Here is a 19,417-nt window from a genome sequence, read left to right as displayed (position 1 = left end):
CTGCCTCCACATGACTACCCAGATGATAGCAGTCAAAGCCATCCCTTATACATTGTGAGGACACTGCAGACAAATGTGTCGACATTAGATGTTTTAAATACAGCTTTATGATTACTGGATCTTACAAAATCTCGCTTCATGTCCATCTAAAAAGTTGATATATATTTATTTTTATTTTGTAGAACATTGATAACACAAAATATCTATCAACTGTAGATATAAAGTTTCTTATGTATTCTAAATATCCAAGATGCATGTAACAGACGAAAATAATGTTCAATGAAATTACTTTATGCGAACCTAAACCCCTAGTCCAGACTAATGTTCACAAATTGGGTACGCTGTTTAAATCCACTGTAAATTATACTGACAGCCCAGGTTACCTGCTTAACCAAAACTTAAACCACATCATCACTGAAATATGATTAAAAATACTAATTACATGATTTTTATGGAGAAGACATTCAAATTATGGATATGTTACACTTAGTACATTTGATGTGGTGAACTTATATACTAATGTCCTGATCATAGAATCTATTGAGTTTGTTAAGAAATATATTACGCAGTATTTAAGAAAATCAGTATTCCAGAAATTATGAAGCTTTTGGAACTACTTGCCTTAGTGTTGTCCAACAATTACTTTACTTTCAGTGAAGAACTTCATAAACAACCAGATGGCTTGGTGCTGCTATGTTGTTTAGCTGGTATTTTTTCCAACATATTAATGGATAGTATTGGACATAAAATCTTAAATAACTAAATAAAACTATCTATTACAAACATCATGTTGATGATACCAAATGGAGACACAAGGTCATACACAGGTTATACCAACTGTTTAACAGTATACACCAATGTATTAAATTTACTGTTGAAATGAAAGACAATAGAAATATTTATTTCCTTGCTCCAAAAATATTAAAAAAATTAGGGTAGAAAACGCTTTAATATTTGCAGAAAACTAACAAATGCTCATGTAATTATAAACAGATATTTTTGGCACACTATTATGGCTTTTCTCATTTAACACTGAATAGAATAATTAAGTTGCCACTTTCAAATGTTAATGTTACTACTGAGAACAGTTTAGCACATAACAGTACAAAATGCTTATGAGCCACTGATAACAGGCAAATTTCACAGTAAGAAAAAAATAAAAGAAGATGTAACCAAAGATGAAATTACACTGCAAAAAGCGAATTAAAGCAGAAAATAGGTATTTTGTCCTTCCTTATCATGGAATGGTTTCAGGGAAAATTAAGCAGATGTTTAGGTTAAGGTAATGTTACTATCTACTTTCATACTAGTAATAGCATTGGCATTAAGTTACAGTATAATACAGAGAATGAATCCATATATGTTCACTCTAATGTGTAAAATGAAATGCTAGAGATCTGAAAAATTCTGTACAATACACACAAAGAGGAAGCTGAAAACTAGGTCCACAAAACACTCACACCCAAGTTGCTCATCAACATTAGGTGCATATCTTAAAACTAACAAACACTCTCTTAGTAATATAAATTATCAAATGAAAAGCTATAGAAATCCAGCATGGAAGAATGTATGAATTTACTGGAAGAAACAGAAATATTTTCCAAGGTGATCACACTCTCAGATAAAATTCTGAATAAGTATGGTGATGTCAAAATAAAAATTACTTAAATTATTTTACTGGAATTTTTAAAATGTTGTGAGTGACATCCTCATTTACATGCTCCATGTTCAGTACTTTACCATGGCTCTGTAATTTCTGGGATGTAAACCTTGTGATTTCACATCTACGATATTCTAGTTTATATTGTGTTTTTTACAACCTTCACTCCACACTCCTACTATATTACACATTCTTCTTAAGGTTCCAGTAAGGTTCACTTCTTGATTAATTTTTTAAGCTCTCATCATGTAACATGCACTGTTACATTATGGACCTCTGCTCGTTCCTTTTGTAACAAGGACATCTTTCTTTACAATTATCTGGATGCTGACATCACTTTTAAATTGCTCGTTTTCTTAGTTATTGTTATCGAAAATTTTTTAAATAAGTTTCAATCCTGTTTTATGTACCCTGTGTTTTCTTACATCTTTTTATCTTGTTTGGTTCCCCTGGTAAGTTGCTGGTTCTTGGCCCTGTATTGATGCCAGAATTATAACTTGTGATGTTGCAAGATACCCTGCAGTTTACTTATATTTTCGCTGATGGATATTCCCATTACTCCTATATATTTCCTAGGTCAAATGATGTTTATATCCATGAATTTATACAGTTTGAGGGTAGTATGTTAAGGTTTATCTAAAATAAACTCCTCAGTTTTTTCATTACTTTTATTAGTATGTACTACTTATATATATTATTTGTCTGTGCATTGACAAGGCTAATAATCAGCTTTTTTTAAAGACTGAATGCACATTGTTTGTGTGTCTGCCTCTAATTGATTTGCCATTTATGTCTTTTTCACTTCTTTATAGTAAATGATGTGACACTGTATTTCACATGTCATATGACATTATCCAGATATGTAGAATATTATTAATGTTGTACTCAGTGTCCTTGATAGTAGCTATTCCATGTAAGATACTGATTTTTGTTCCTGTATTACTTCTAGGATTATGGCTTCTGATGTTACTATATATACTTATGTATGTTAGTTGTTTCTACTTATTTTTCACTGATTGATATTTTCCATCACTCTCACATATGGCAACGTTAAAGGATGCTTATATGTTTCATTTTAACAGTTTGACAGTAGTAGGTTAACGTTTATATCCACTTTATTGACATGCACTTTAAGAAATTGAATTCCTCAGTTTGTTTCATGACTTTACATTAGTGAGTAATGTTTCTTAGCATTGCTATGTTATAATCAAATTGATAATCTACTTTTAATACTGATGGAATACACATTATTCAGGTATTTGTCATTTTCGTCTACCAGCCTTTTTTAGCAAATGATAAGAGACTGTATTTATACATGTTAAATGCTGTTATCATGATACTGAGAGGATAGTTATTGTTGCTCACAGTGTGTTTGACAATAACTTTTCCATGTCAAAAAACTGTTACTAATTTTATTTATTTGGTTTTCCTTACTTGACCAGATGTGCAAGTTTCACACTTAATTTGGAATATACAAAAATTACATTAACTTTCTAATTCTATAGCAATACGACATTGCTTAATTCGACTAATAGTGAACCCTCCAACGGTTCACGAGTGCTAAACATGTATTGGCTTGAGATATATGTACTAATATTTTTTCCTTCCTCTCTTCGTCCAACTCCTAATCCCCCCTCTTCATCCATCTTCTCCTCCTCCCCATCTCTTCGTCTATCTCCTCCTCCTTCCACTTGCTGTCTCCTTGTCCCCCTATCCGGTTACCTGCTCCTCCTGCCTCTCACAATCTCAACCTTCCACCTCTCTGTCCATCTACTCCTCACTCCTCTCCATGTCACACACAGGATAGGGTTTGCAAGTGGATGCGCCACATGCAATGAACAAGTCAGTGTTGGGATGCAGATCCACAACATATCCCATCCAAGTTAGCGTTTGTGTGTGAATCTGCCACCACTATATATTGTGACCTATGTTCGGAGGCGGATCCACCAAACATCAGGTATTATACTTAGCAGTAGTGGGGGAGCGTGATATGTTCACAATTGAGGATCAGGTTTATAAGGCACATGTTGTTATTCCGACATGTGTAATAGAGATGACTATGTCCAGTCATAAGGAAGGTACAAATATTTCCATTTCCAGAGTCACAGCCTTCAGCAGGGTGTACTTCCTATACTTCGCTCAATGTCTACTGCCATTCAATTGAGACTGCTATCGTAACATTTAGTTGTAGGGAGAGGGATATAATATATATGTGACTGATTAGGATGATTGGTTCGACCTGTGCGTGCTTGGCCTGCAGCACTGCTGATCCGTGTGGGTGTGATTCACGTTTCCCCTTAATGGCACCAGCCATCCGAATGCAGAGGACTGTTGGAGTGTAGGAATGTATGTGACTGAACTTTTCCCTCCTCTAGATGCCTGAATAGCGAACTAATACTTAGTATGTGTTGGGCTGCTTTCGTGATCAAGTGGAAATTTGATAACATTGTGTATGGATATGCATTTGCGCTGGACCGTTATTCCCTCCCATGTAAATTGTGCTGTTGACTGCTTCTGCACATTTCACGCCTTTATTTAGTTGAGAGAAGATAAATTGTGAGGTGTCATCTAGCATGTGGAGGACATGTTTGCCACTTCCCTAGACATGAGAAACACCTTAGTTGACCTTGTAAATTATAAAGATGATTTCGAATCTGCTACATCACCGACATCGATATCCGAGAGCGGAAATATTAGTTACCTCTATTTGGTGGCTTACAGCACGCTGCACATCGCTAAAGTTTGGGGTTTATAGAGAAATAATTTCCAGTCTATATCTTGGGAATTATGTTGCGTAAGCGGTCGGTAATATGCTGCCTAGTGCTTGATATCGAGAAGTACTGCAAAAATGGTACAATATTGTGTCGACCCATACAAAAATATGTATGTTCTTGTACTCCCCGAGTCTGCAGATGTGTGTAGAAAAGTGGGTAAACCAGGAAGCAGGTTTGCAGCAGAAACAGTGACGCATTTGTGCTGAGGGGAAATGATCTCGAATTTGTGGTTCTGAGGGCGACTTCGTTGCGCTGAGGGTGCTCTGATGTAAAAGGGATGATTTTGTACAGCGGAGAATATGAATTGTATGCTTACTACATCGACACGGTGCGCATTGATCTATTGCTGGGTTGGAGATCGGTTTCACGCTCTTATATTCAAGCTCCTGTCCTAAGTGGGAGAGCAGTGTTATTGAGTAAGAATCTTCCCGTATTTGATGGTATGTAGAGTACTTTGCGATGTTTAGTTGTTGGTGAAATATGGTGATAAGTCTAAAATAGTTTGTTGCTGCTGGATGTCATACCTGCTTGCCTAGGACTGGGGAGCATCTTGACATATAGCCAGTGTGAGTGTAGGCACACCACAATTTTTTCGGGTGCTATACAGATATAAAAGGTAACTGCACTGTTTGTGTAAAATGTGTATATTTTGTACTGTAAAGTTACTGTGGCTCACATTGTAGTATGACTAGAGAAGATGAGTGTGTGTCCTATCGTGAGAGATGTATAGATGCAGCACCTAGATAACCGTGAGGGTATGAGAGAGATTTCTTACATGGAAAATTATGCGTGCTATACATATGAATATTCATTCGCAAACCACAATTGTCAAGAGCAGAAACTACATGTACATCAGTCGGTGCAACACTGTTGTACCAACCACAATACTATTTAATTGTAGTTAGACTGGTAAATATGTTCCTGGCTTCTGACATTCTTGTGAATCTAGTATGTATATATTTGATGATCAGTAGACAACTCTTTCGGGTTTAACTGTGAATGCAATTTAGCGATTTGTGGAAAATAATTTTAGTGCTGAAAGTCTCCTCTGCAGAAAACAATGGTGAAAGGTGCTACCACTTGACCCATACCACATCTCTAGCATGATCATGCCAGCAATATTATTAAACATATGAACATGTGGTCCAGACCAGGCATGAGCGAACTCTAAAAAAAAAGAAGGTATTCACACTCGTCCGGTCGCATCAGCAACTGTGTCCAATTGAACATGTATTTTGAGATGAATTTCTGAGGTATGGAGTATGCATGGCATATCACTGCCACCTCATTGTGGGCAGCTGTGTGTGACTTGCCAGCTGATCATCACGTCATTACAATGGGAGCCTCCAGTGCGGTGCAGTGGACAGGGGGCAGCGGGCGGCACTTGCCCACGTCTGTTGGATTATTTTGCAAGCAGGTCTGTAGGCGGTGCTACACGTTATTTGGACAGTTTATGAGTTGATTTCGTGTCCACACATCAGTGTACTGTCCGCCCCCGGTAGCTGAGTGGTCAGCGCGACAGACTGTCAATCCAAAGGGCCCCAGATTCGATTCCCGGCTGTGTCGGAGATTTTCTCCGCTCAGGGACTGGGTGTTGTGTTGTCCTAATCATCATCATTTCATCTCCATCGACGCGCAAGTCGCCGAAGTGGCGTCAAATCGAAAGACTTGCACCAGGCGAACGGTCTACCCGACGGGAGGCCCTCGTCACATGACAATTCATTTATCAGTGTACTGAATTATTTAGGAGTGGTGGAACAATTTTTGTATAGTACGATCTGTGATCCCCCTTCCTCCCTCCACCAGTCCAGTGCAGGATGAGATCTTCTCCCATGAATCCCGAGGAGGAGGTTGTGCTTGGGTGACTTAGGTTAGTGTAGGTAGTCCAAGTGTCCTGTCTTTCACGCCATTTACTTAGCTTTTTAGAGCTAAGGTTAGTAGAGATAACCATAGAGTGATGCATTATCCTGTTGGAATTTGAACTTTCCGCTGATTTTCTGGGGGCCAGGAGGGGAGGGTGGTTAAGTTAGTGAAGGTAGCCCAATTGACCTATATCCCCACCAAAATAATATCTTCCCGCCAGGAGGATGTAGCACTTGCATCATTAACAAACGTCAAGGTCGCCATGATGTGATGTGCTGTGCATGTTAGTAGACATTAGTGCACGTTGGTAAACATTAGTGCACGTTAGTACACGTTTTTACACCTAAACGACCGAGCGAGGTGGCGCAGTGGTTAGCACATTGGACTCGCATTCGGGAGGACGACGGTTCAATCCCGTCTCCGGCCATCCTGATTTAGGTTTTCCGTGATTTCCCTAAATCGTTTCAGGCAAATGATGGGATGGTTCCTTTGAAAGGGCACGGCCGATTTCCTTCCCAATCCTTACCTAACCCGAGCTGCGCTCCGTCTCTAATGACCTCATTGTCGAAGGGACGTTAAACACGAACCACAACCACCACACCTAAACCCCCAACATCTGTTGGTAAGGGGACGTGGCGGTAAGTTGAGGATCGTGGTGGAGACTTTAACAATTTCCTTCCTCGTCCAGGTGGGCATGGTACTTGCAAAAATCTGACAAAATCTGAATTTCCTTCCTGGTAGGGGGGCACAGCACGTTTTGAATTTCCCATGGCCACCAGCTTGGATTTGGGGTGGAAACCGTATCAGTGTGTCTGTGACATCACAGGTTTAACAGAAATTGTGTCATCACTTGACGTCATGACCGCCATCTTGGATGACAGCACCCTCTGGTGGTGGCGCTGTGTAGTAGGCCAGTTTGAGTCTGGGCCTCTTGGCAAACACATGGTTTTTGCCATCTTGAATTATGTCACAGATGAGGCATCCTCTGGTGGTTGCACTGTATACTAAGTCAGATAGAGTCTGGACCTCGTGATGAACACACCAGATGGCCATACTATATGAAATTGTTTAAATAAAGACTTGTGTACAAGTGCCACTGTTTCGACAATATTAAAGGCAGTTTGTAGTAAAAATATTTTTGTTCCTGACAAATCAAATATATGTACAGTATTTCTCAATTATTTTCTGAACATTTCTGATTAATTAAATAAAAATTTAGTTTCTAGAGGGAATCATATAACTTTCTTAGCAAATGCCTTCCGAGATTGATGCCTGAAATACTCCTCTGTTATACAGACAAAGGGGAGATTGAGTCAATAATTAAATCACTGAAGACTAATGATTCTCTTGGATATGATGAAGTGCCTAGCAGAGTATTAAAGTACTGTGCTGCACATGTTAGCCATGTATTTAGCCATATTTGTAATTTTTCCTTTAGGAATGGTCAGTGTCCTGAACAATTAAAGTATTCAGTAGTAAAGCCACTTTATAAATAAGGAGAAAGGAATCATGTAGATAATTTTAGACCTATCTCTATACCATCATTGTTTGCTAATATTATTGAAAAGACTGTGTATCTAAGGATAATTGATCATTGTATATCAAACAATTTGCTATCAAATGTCCAATTCGGCTTTAGAAGCCGTTTAACAACTTCAAATACTATATTCTCTTTGAGGTACCGGAGGTGAGGTACCGGGTGGGTTAACAAAAGGTTTCGAAAGCTAGGCATAGTTATTGATTTAGCTAAGGCGTTTGATTGTTGCTGATCACAAAATATTGCTCTAGAAGTAGGACTATTATGGAATATGAGGAGTAGTTCACAATTCATTCACCCCTTACCCGGCAGAAATCAAACCTGCATTTGGATCGGACTTCCTTAACTCTTGTACAGAAAGTTGTGCAATATATCTCTGCATCCATTTTCAATAAATTACCATTCGAATTAAAAAAATCTTAGAAGCAATACATGCACTTTCAAATCGAAACTGTAGAGTTTCCTCATGGGTCACTCCTTCTATTCTGTCGAGCAAAATTAAGCTGATCCTTGTATTGTTCACTGTGTTTACTTGAACTTATGAATTTACTTTTTTCAGATTCATAGACATTATATTTTTATCTGTTATTAGTTTTATGTTGTAATTTCATGTACTGACATGTTCTATGGCCTCAGAGATTTCCTCGTCAATTTCGTCCTATGGAACTTGATGTGTACATAAAATAAAATAATGTAAAAATTTGAAGTAAATCGGTCAGGAACTTATCAAGATTTTTGATAACAATGTTAAGGAACATTTTTTCTTGATGTAGTAGTCTAGATGTTAACTAATTTGCTTCGTGTTTGTGATGGGTTTTTGCTCTGCTAGATGTGTACAACTCTAATGAATATACCAGTATGTAGGTAACATGTCCAATTCACTTGAAACGTGCTGTATTGTGACTGCACTCTACTTTTAGTTTCATGAGTATTGTGATTGAACTACACTTAAGATGGGGGATTCCCACTGGACAAATATTTTGAATATGGCTGGTGGTGTTGATTTGACTTGCTACCTGTAATCTGAACTTTGCATATGCAGTGGCTACTACAGCGATTTAGATACTGTGCGGACACTGTTTGTATCTCCAAAATGAGCTGTTAGCATGCCATTTCAGTTTAGATTGAACTGTTCCCTTAGAAAAATTTATGAATGACTATGCTGATAAACCTCTTACATTATCTGCTTTTCAAACAGCTGAACACAACTGAACGTACTCAGGCATTTTATCGCAATGCAATCTGACTTTTAATAACCCCTACAAAAGAATGGCCCTGACTAACAATAACAAACAATGTATTTACTTTAATAGTGTTCAAAAGTCATTATATATATATATATATATATATATATATATATATATATATATATATATATATATATTAGTTCATGACATGCAGCCTTACAAATTTACTGTCTCTGATGATGGACATACGTCCAGATCATCTACTCTCAAAACCCCGCCATCTCTCCCCCCACTTCCACCACTGCTGGCAGCTCCCCTCCAACTGCGCAACACAACGCACTATTAACAGCAAACTGCCCAACACTACAATAGCATATACTCCAACAATGCAAACCAACCACAGCCTTACAAGATATTGTATGCCTCCCTTGATCATACTGTAAAGTGAACACATTATTGGCTAGTTTGGAATAGTCATGGGTGAGAAGATTATTTAGTAAAGAAGGAAATCTCTTAGGGTGGTTTCAGCTGAACAACTATATGTTTCCTTAAATGGATTATTAATTTAACTGAGTTTCCTTGATAAGATGTTAATGTGTCACAACAGTTGTGTGTCTTGCAAGCTGCTTCTTGTGATGATTAACATTATGATTGTTTTACATTAACACAAGGTTTGTTTCAGATTCCATCTAAAATTAATTTGGTTTGTGTTGCGTTCAGACAGGCACTAAGTGAGCAACATTCTGGGCAAGGTTGAAATTTGTTTAAATGGTTAAGTGGTGAGCCCATGGCTGTGATGAAGAACTGTCTATGAATCCAATCTTTTTATATTTTGATAATATTGTTTTTTAATCCAAATAATTTGTTTGCTTTAATATTGTATTCAAAAGAAATTTTGCCTTATAAAGAGTTTTTATGCGTAGTAAAAGGTTATAGAAGTGGAATATTCTTAAATGTGTAATATAAGTCCAACTTGTGTGCAAATTTGCCCAATCCACCATATTATAATTGTTAACTGCCTTGTGTTCTCTTTTTTGTTAAGTTGTTTTAATGCCAGGTTATTATCCTGGTAGCAGAGTATGGTGCACTTAGTGCACATCTTATCCTACAGCAAACCATATTAAGCTTAGATGTAATATGCAACAGAACTCATGATAATATTACACAATTGTAACATCAGCCATCACAAGGAGCAACCTGCAATACACACAGCTACTGTGACATGTTAATAAATTATCAAATAAATTCAATTAAATTAATAATTTATGAAGTGAAACATATACTAGCTCAGCTAAATCCACTGTAAGGAGCATTCCTTCTTTGTTAAACAAGCCATTCACTCACAGGTATTCCATTCTAGCCTCTAACACATTTATTTTACAGTGTAATCGAGGAAGGCATGTAGCTGGAAAATGAAATGACATGCTAACAGACTTCCTTCATACGATCAGCAGAGCAACAAACGCAAAAATTTGTGGGCAACTGACACACAAAGTTTCTCCTTTCTATATTATACATATACAGGGTGTTACAAAAAGGTACGGCCAAACTTTCAGGAAACATTCCTCACACACAAAGGAAGAAAATATGTTATGTGGACATTGGTCCAGAAATGCTTACTTTCCGTGTTAGAGCTCATTTTATTTTTTCTCTTCAAATCACATTAATCATCGAATGGAAACACACAGCAACAGAACGTACCAGCGTGGCTTCAAACACTTTGTTGCAGGATGTGTTCAAAATGTCCTCCGTTAGCGAGGATACATGCCTCCACCCTCCGTCGCATGGAATCCCTGATGCGCTGATGCTGCCCTGGAGAATGGCGTATTGTATTACAGCCGTCCACAGTACAAGCACGAAGAGTCTCTACATTTGGTACCGGGGTTGTGTAGACAAGATCTTTCAAATGCCCCCATAAATGAAAGTCAATAGCATTGAGGTCAGGAGACCGTGGAGGCCATGGAATTGGTCCACCTCTACCAATCCATTGGTCACTGAATCTGTTGTTGAGAAGCGTATGAACACTTCGACTCAAATGTGCAGGAGCTCCATCGTGCATGAACCACATGTTGTGTCGTACTTGTAAAGGCACATGTTCTAGCAGCACAGGTAGAGTATCCCATATGAAATGATAACGTGCTCCATTGAGCGTAGGTGGAAGAACGAAACTAAAATGAGCTCTAACATGGAAATTAAGTGTTTCCAGACACATGTCCACATAACATCTTTTCTTCATTTGTGTGTGAGGAATGTTTCCTGAACGTTTAGCCATACCTTTTTGTAACACCCTGTATATTTAAATATTATACATGTCAAATAGCCTGTGTCAATCTGAGTGTTAATTAGAGCACTGAGTAAAAATTTGGAGTAAATCGGTCATAAACTGTTCGGGATTTCTGGTCACAACGTTAAACGACATTTTGTGTTCGTATAGTAGTCTAGATGTTAACTATTTTGCTTCATCTTTGTGACTGTGACTGCTCTGGTCACTCATCTCTCATATCTGAGCTGTTTACGTCTTTCATTCTATAATTTACGCCCAGTTACTCTGCTGCTATTGAACAGGCTCCAGCTTCATCTTTATAAATTTCAACTCTGTTATGTGTACACAATTGTAATGAATATAACCGTGTATCTGTTTCCATATCTCATTTTCTGTGACATGTGAGTAGTACAGTTTATTCTTTCATAAGTATCACTGTATATTTTGTTATTTATATGATGATTGGTGTCTTTTGTTCTTCCTGTAGTTGGCTTCTCTTTTTTGCATTATTATAGGTACAAAGACGATGGTTTGTGGAAAAAAACCGGTCATAACAGTTGAAAGTAAAATAAACTGCCACTGTTCCCATAAAAAATGTGATTCCCAGGTTGTATGAAAAAGAAGCAATGTGTCATTAAACTTAAGCTACCCCCTTTTAAAGAAATTATTCTTTTAAGTGCAGTAATGCAGGAAATGGAGGAAATCGAAATCAAATAGACGAAAACTGGGGTATTTGGTGAAAGCAATTTGGGTAAAGGAAGACTATAAAATGCTATTGTGGTCTCCTATAATGTTTTTCCATAGGTCTTACGAAAAATTACAATAGGCTGTTTCTGTTACCCAAAGTAATCTTATTCCATAATTCTTACGTAAAAGAATCTATGTATCAAATGAACTTATGACAGTTCAATAAAGAAATTATTCCATTAAGTGCCATTGTTGTGGAAAACTGGAAATGTAAGAGATTGGACGAAAAAAGACTAAGCCAACTCCAATATCTCATGAAACCAACTGCTGTGCAGGAAAACTGCAAAAACATGGCGTTGCTGATGTGCAACTGGGCTTCCAAATTACAGTATATGTGCGTACTTTAATAAATATATAATCCTAAATTTCCCTTTAGGTAGATTTTTTTCTGTGGTGTTTAACAGTACACATGCAAAATACATGCAGATATCCCAATGCCCAAGACTGATTACAGATCTCTGATTGTGAATGACAAAAAAATGATCTTTGTAGCATAGTCTAAATTGTGCATATTGTTTTGTCAAAGACGATTCTTAGTTCTGGTAAAATCTATATCAAAGTCACTCATGTATTATTTTGATCACTCACACTAGGGACTATGAGTTAACACAGGGTTACTTTGGTAATTCTACACATTGCTTGGATGAGATTACCTATTTGTTTGGGAGTGACATGATGCATGAAAGGAACTTCTTCTCTAAGTAGGTAATCTTGATGTGTAGAGTAACACTACACATACAAAAATACATGCATATTGCTTGTCATAACATGTAGGTCTGATTACAGATGTCTGATAGCGTTCAAGCAAAAATTGTTTGTATTACTGATCAAAAAACATAATTTTTCAGTGTAAAGCATACATGTAGCATAAATATTGTAACGTAATTGTGCTATAGCAGAAAAAAATACACATGGCTTACATATTAATTGATACTACTGGCGCAGGGAGTGACAGTATTCATACAATGGCAAGGGTGGTGTACACAGTCTCTTTAGCAGATTTGTTACACCATCTAAGTATTCCAGTAACAAAACGCGCTACTAATTTCACTTATAGAAATACACATTAGTTTACATCATGCTTCAAACATGAGAGACATTCAAGATAAGTAGACGTTTTGGATATTCCCACTTAAGTAATATTACACTAAGTTATATACGCACTTAGAAAAAGCAGTACACAGGGGAAGTAATCAGAATCTACATCAAAAGCTGTGGGGCCATAATGTAAGTACTATATGTAAGAGAGATGAGATCACATATCTCTTAATAAGTATATGACACTAAAAATTTCCTCCACTTTCTATAAAAGTATATGACAGAATTTGATTGCACCAAATTATTAAGATCTCGACATTAAGTGTTAAAAATCTTTCTGATTTGGTTGAACTCAAAATCAGTGACTTTGTGCCAAAAGCAAAGAATTCTGTGTCAAAAACAATTGGTATAACATTTCTGTTAGGACCTTTTATTGTATTCTCAGTTCCTGAATTGCGACAATTTACGGCACACATCGCTATGTCACAGTACACTTAGCAATGTACTCTGCTTGCAGCAGAGTCTTAATTTGGACATCTTAGGGTTACATACTCCCATCAAAAATAACAAATGCTTTGATTGCTGCTGAAGGGTGCTGTGTAGCTGTAAAGTTACGTTGTTAGTGTCAGTGTAATACATGCTCTCATACACTGCTAAGTTTCCTGTCTAACACCTTAACTTCCAGATGTAAGACATTCATATCATATTAAACATTGAATGAAGATAGAGTATCAATCAAAACATCGATTTACTTCGTGCTATGTGCTATCGTCCAGTAGCACGTGCGTAAACGGTAATTAAAACTAGCACCAGAACTGTGGAGCACAGAAAAGGCTTATCTGTGAGTGATAGTTTCTTAGATCTCACATGGGTGAGTTGATGTAAAATAAGGTCGTCATGCCACAGGTCCTCTGATCAAACCCCACAACTGACGATTTGTTTTAACTGTTTACGTGTGAAACTGTTATATGTGAAAACATTTTCCTGGCATATAAAAAACGTTGCGGAGTTTGTAGCAATTTTCTTTCGGCAGTCTTCTTTCGCTTCGTTAGCTGAAAGCAGCAAATCTGTACATTTGTATAGGTAGGTGTAGTGTTCTGTGGAACATGTGTGACAGAACAGACACCACTTGTGATGAAGCAGCTAATGCATTTGCAGTTTCACAGAATGCACTTGTAGTTACACAGAATAGATGTAAACAATCGGAACAGAAGAATATAGAAACAATTGCATCACATGTGTGGAAGTATTAATGGCCTCATATAACACATCCACACATCATCAGCAAAAAAGAAAAAAAATTGTCCTCATTGGGAAATTAACCCAGGACCCTTGGTACGATGATCAACGCTTTACCAATTTTCCCAAGGAAGCTATACTTATTAATTACTCACTGATATGCTTTTCGTGTTCTTTGCAGTTCTGGTGTTAGTTTTAATTAATATTTACTCCCGTTTTGCTGGACGGCAGCGCATAATACGAACTAAGTCAGAGTTTTGGTTGATACTCTATCGACATACAATTTCTGGTACCGATGAGTGTCTCACATCTAGAGGTTTTGAACGTAAGAAGGTGTTTTGTGGTGGAGTGTATCAGTATATATACAAAATATACTCACTAGAAGAAGTAACAGTTGTAAAATATCTAGATTTAAGCGTCTGGTGCAACCTAAAATGGATTACCTATATAAAAAGCAAAATGTATGTAAAAGCATCGCTATAAGAGAGGCGTTGTGCATCACATCAATGTTTACTGTTGAAAAAATTCTGGAACATTACGTTCAGGGCAACATAGTACTATATCCTACAACTGTCTCATGAAATGACAACAATGAGAAAATCCGAGAAATTAGACCTAATTCAGAGGTTTGTCAACAATCTTTCCTTCCGTGGCCATTTGAAAATGGAGCAAGGATGAGGCTTGAGTGCTGGAAGTTCTCTCCCTCAAACACCACGAGGTGGCATCATCTGGGATAGAAAATTTGCAGTCATTTAACCATTATCTACACGTTACATTCTCCAAGGTCATGGTCGTCTCTGCAGAACAGCGTGTCAAGGGTATAATTTCCTCTACACATGATGGGAAGAGGGATAGAATATTACACTACATTTAGTCGAAATTAAACACTTACAATGCACATAATACCACTTTTTTGATCAGTTGTCTGTTGGTGTGTATATTAATAATGTATAAAAACAACAGTTTTGTTTATATGTGGCAATATGATTCTTTATAACGTAACTTTTGTCTACTACCAGTCATGATTTTCTTTTCGATATATGATGTGTGTCTTGACTGGTTGGAGATGACTGTGATGCATTCTACACTGTCTTCTTGGCACACAAGTTCTTGAAATGGAACATTGTTTGACAAGACCTACATCATCTTTCTCCTATGGAATCCTATTAAAGTTGCTACAAAACATAGGGTCCATACTACTACCATTGATGTAATCCTTAGCCTAAAGTGCACTTGCAGAAGGGTTTGATCTTTGTAGCAAAGTAAGGCAACGTAATACCATTTATAATGTTAATATGAGAAATCAGTTCAGGAATTCCATATGTGGACGCCAACAACTCTCATGCTGATCTCTGAACCAGGAAAATGGTTACAATCCTATGCACATACCACACAGAGACTGTAAACTACAATTTGTCGACTAGCAAGACTTTGTTCCATGGTCTTGGGAAAAACATATGGCAGCCATCAGCACACTATAAGCAGCCAAGAGGGAAGCAAGTTCGCACATGTGCGCTATTCGATTTAATTTTGAAATTGGACATTGTTTTTAGTGTTATACACAGTTTTCAAGGCATCAGCTTTCACTGCCACTGTGTGGCAGATGGCGAAATCATGCACAAATGAGATTGGCGGCTACGAGTCAGATTACACACCCAGAATTGCATGTGATACATCAACATCTCGCTGTATTCTGCCTACACCTGTCGACATCCTTCCTCACATCCACTGTGTACCTTTTGGCAGTCAGACTATGGGTACTCTGGACGGAACACTGTAGAACACAGTGCACCATGGTGTGTGTCCTGTGAGCAGACATCATGAGTGGCAATGTTTTAAACAACTAAAAAGATGCAAGTGCATACCGCTCCCATTACCTGCCTTATAGTAAATACAAACAGAATGTTGATTATCTGAGAACCAGACAGATTTCAGCAGTCAACTCTCCAGTTTTAAATTTAGATCAAGTGGTCTAGTTATGACAACTACAAAGTCATATCAGAGGGTATCTCATCATTTTAAACTTAGAATAAGTGGATTTTTAAAATTTCCTACTATCTTTATCCTGGGGTTTGTGTCATAATGTTGGGTTCACATTGTACAGCCGTATTCGATAATGACATCATAGTGGGCCATAAATTATACTAATTAAGGTAAGACATCCAACAACCATATTGCATCATGAAGCACTGTAATAAAGACAAGGGTGACATAAACATAGACGCAGGCATGTTTGATTGACAGACAGTGTCATACTCACGCATCTCAGAAAGTAATATACTATGTTATCTTTCTTAGACCTCATAATTTTTAAATGTGATGCCATACAACACTTTATGTATCTGGGGTGATTGTTTTAACATGCAAGATACCTTATATTTTTTGAATGTCACGCCGTTTTAGACTTAGCACAGTGTATGGGATATCTTGTGTGTGGTTTTAAATGTGATACTGGTATACATGTCACCTGTTTTCAGTTATAAATCATTCTTACTAGTTAACACTACATTATGCTGAATATATTTGTTACAATTCAGCAGGATAAGCCGGTTGACTTGCCACCCACCTGCATATTCCACTGAGTTTGTCTGCCACTAGGCATGTTTAGATCGACTTGTATGCATTTCTCATGACTGATCTAACCAAATAAATGCGATGGAAATAAAATTTTTAATATTACAGATACATAAAAAACGAAACTGTTACAATGTGATGACAAAAGAAACTGACGATAAATTGGATGAAAAAATTGAAGTAGTACAGTTTGTTGCAAAAATGACACAAAAATAGTACAGAAGATTGTATCAGTTCAAGGTTATAAAACGTTTGTGAGACATGAAAGGTAGTGACAAAAAGAGAGCCTATGAGATACTACTTATATGTAGACGAAATTTTCGATAGTATTGATGAAACAGCTCATGAGGCTGTTGGTCATTCAGGTCAAGACAGATTTTTTGAAAAAGTTCAAGAAAATATGGAAACATAACAGTATAGATAGCAAATATTTGTCTTCTTATGTGCAGAACCTCTCAATGTAAAAAGAATGTGAAAAGAACAGGTCTTGGTTTGAAACCTTTACTTCATTCAGAAATGAACAGTCATCTCCAAAGTAATCTGATGATCATGGAAATGTAAGAAGATCATGGTTTTTATAATGGTGTATCAGGACCACTTGACAAAATATGTATGATTATATTGTATTAAACAAAATAAATGTTTTAATACCATTCAATACTTAATTCCTTTGCATTAAGTTATTACCTCCAACAAGTTGCCCCTAGATAAAAATTGCCATATCTAATGTTCAAAGTTAAATCTAGTTGATTTAAAATTCAAGCATTATATAACCACAAAAGCCTAGTTGTAAAAAGGTTCGGCTGACTCATACAACTCTTTATACATCCAACATCTTGGTGACCCTTTGACCTACCACTATTTTTTTATTATAATGTAATAGTATTGGCCATATTGGATCCACCATCTTGCAAAAATATGATAAACATCCTCGTTACCCCCTAAAGCCAATAGAACAAGCCACAACTTCCATTTTTCATTTTCCTACCATTTATGTCTCGTCCTATTGGCCTAGAAGGGACAAGAACAGGAATGGGGTGACCTTGAGCTAGGAGGATATCTGACACCAATGCAGACTGTCCTCAGAGTGGCACAGCTACACTATTAATGCTATTTTGGTTGAAATGGCGTTAACTTCTTGGATTGCTATGTGACAAAAATGTATCTTACCAGATAGCTATATTCACTAACATTATATTTACAGGTTATTCCATTCAGTCTTCATATGTATGGTTCCCATATTTAATTATTTCATCAATTTCGGAATTATAAGCCTACTCCTTTGGACTTTAGTTAACCAAAGTATCCATATCAGTGTCTAGGTAAAGAGTTGCACAGGTTGTGTTATAATAGCAGGGAAAACCACAACTGATGAGATACTATAACAGAAGCAGGGACATTGCACTTAACAGGAAATTGCAAACAACACATTTGAGGAGTGATTGAGTTCAATGTGAAATACTGTCCTAGTGGGTAGAAATCTATTAGAAATGAAAAGATCTGAGTTCTGACCCTGTCAGTTAGGTCCGTTTTTGGTGAATTTGATACATAGAAACACATTTCAGAGTGTCACTTTACAGGAATTATAGAGGGAGTGCCAATCAATATTGAATGAACTAAATATTTAACGGAAAACTAAATCCTCATCTTCCTCTTATAGTGATTTCTTAGAAAAGTACAGTTCTGTAATCGCAGTCACATGTGTAGTATTTCATACTTAACCTTTGATATGGAGCTAATTTGTCATCTTCCTGATGTCGCAATTTTAACTCAGATCAATGTACGTATTTACTAGGCACGTTACTTTAATATCGTAATTCTGATATTTCTTTTTTTCAGCTATCCCATAGCACTAGCCATAATGTCTTCTGGGAAAGCAGATTTGAAACCAATGATATCACACTGCTTTAAATTAGAAGACGCTAAAAGAGCATTTGATACTGTCCAGTGCCCGAAAGAGAACCCTGTAAAAGTCATCGTCCAGTGTAATGAGAAAAAATAAACAAAGCAACGCACAATTCAGTACCTTAAAATTCCATGTGCTTTGTGGCAGCTTCAAATTAGTTTAAATTTTAGTAAAAGAAGGCACTGAAAACAATAAAAGTGTATGTACAGATGTAGAGTTTCTGTTTCATTTCGTGTCTTTCATCTGAACAGTATTAAATTGTGCATCATCGAGAAAACGTAAAACATCTGTGCAATTTTCTGCAGTGGATCTTATCATTCATTTTGTACATTCAACAATGCGCAGGTGCTTGCCTATTTGCACATCTCTGTACCGAAACATTTCAGACAAGAAGAGTGTTTATTACTAATGCCAACATATAGTCAGGAGAAAACCTGAACTTCTTTACGGACGGTGCAGCTATTTATGCAAACATCGGGCATTGCAGAATTATGGATTTTATAAAAATATCGAATTTTCTTGAATGTACAAACAATACAAATATAAAATATTTGATGAACTTTCCAGTGGTAGGCGTTGAACTGGTGACCTACAGTACGGCAACCAGCAGTGCTAATCACTCTACCGCC

At 37.0% G+C, this 19,417-nt stretch overlaps 1 protein-coding gene across 3 annotated transcripts in view; it reads left to right on the top strand.

Moving 5' to 3' along the window:
- LOC126277929 (sorbitol dehydrogenase-like) overlaps nucleotides 1-19,002 on the top strand; it is a 142,014-nt gene extending 123,012 nt beyond the window's left edge. For 2 of the 3 annotated variants that reach the window (XM_049977504.1, XM_049977505.1), the window contains one exon: nucleotides 18,722-19,002. In XM_049977504.1, coding sequence (XP_049833461.1) covers nucleotides 18,722-18,884 — 163 coding nt within the window. In that variant the 3' untranslated portion in view covers nucleotides 18,885-19,002. Of the gene's footprint in view, nucleotides 1-11,799; nucleotides 12,215-18,721 lie in introns of those variants that run through there. The other variant, XM_049977506.1, reaches the window with a different exon arrangement.
- Nucleotides 19,003-19,417: the final 415 nt, after the last annotated feature.

Source organism: Schistocerca gregaria, chromosome 6, assembly GCF_023897955.1.
Source record: "Schistocerca gregaria isolate iqSchGreg1 chromosome 6, iqSchGreg1.2, whole genome shotgun sequence".
Taxonomy (NCBI): domain Eukaryota; kingdom Metazoa; phylum Arthropoda; class Insecta; order Orthoptera; family Acrididae; genus Schistocerca; species Schistocerca gregaria.
The sequence above is the reverse complement of the archived record's forward strand: the minus strand, read 5'-3'. Positions and strand labels throughout refer to the sequence as shown.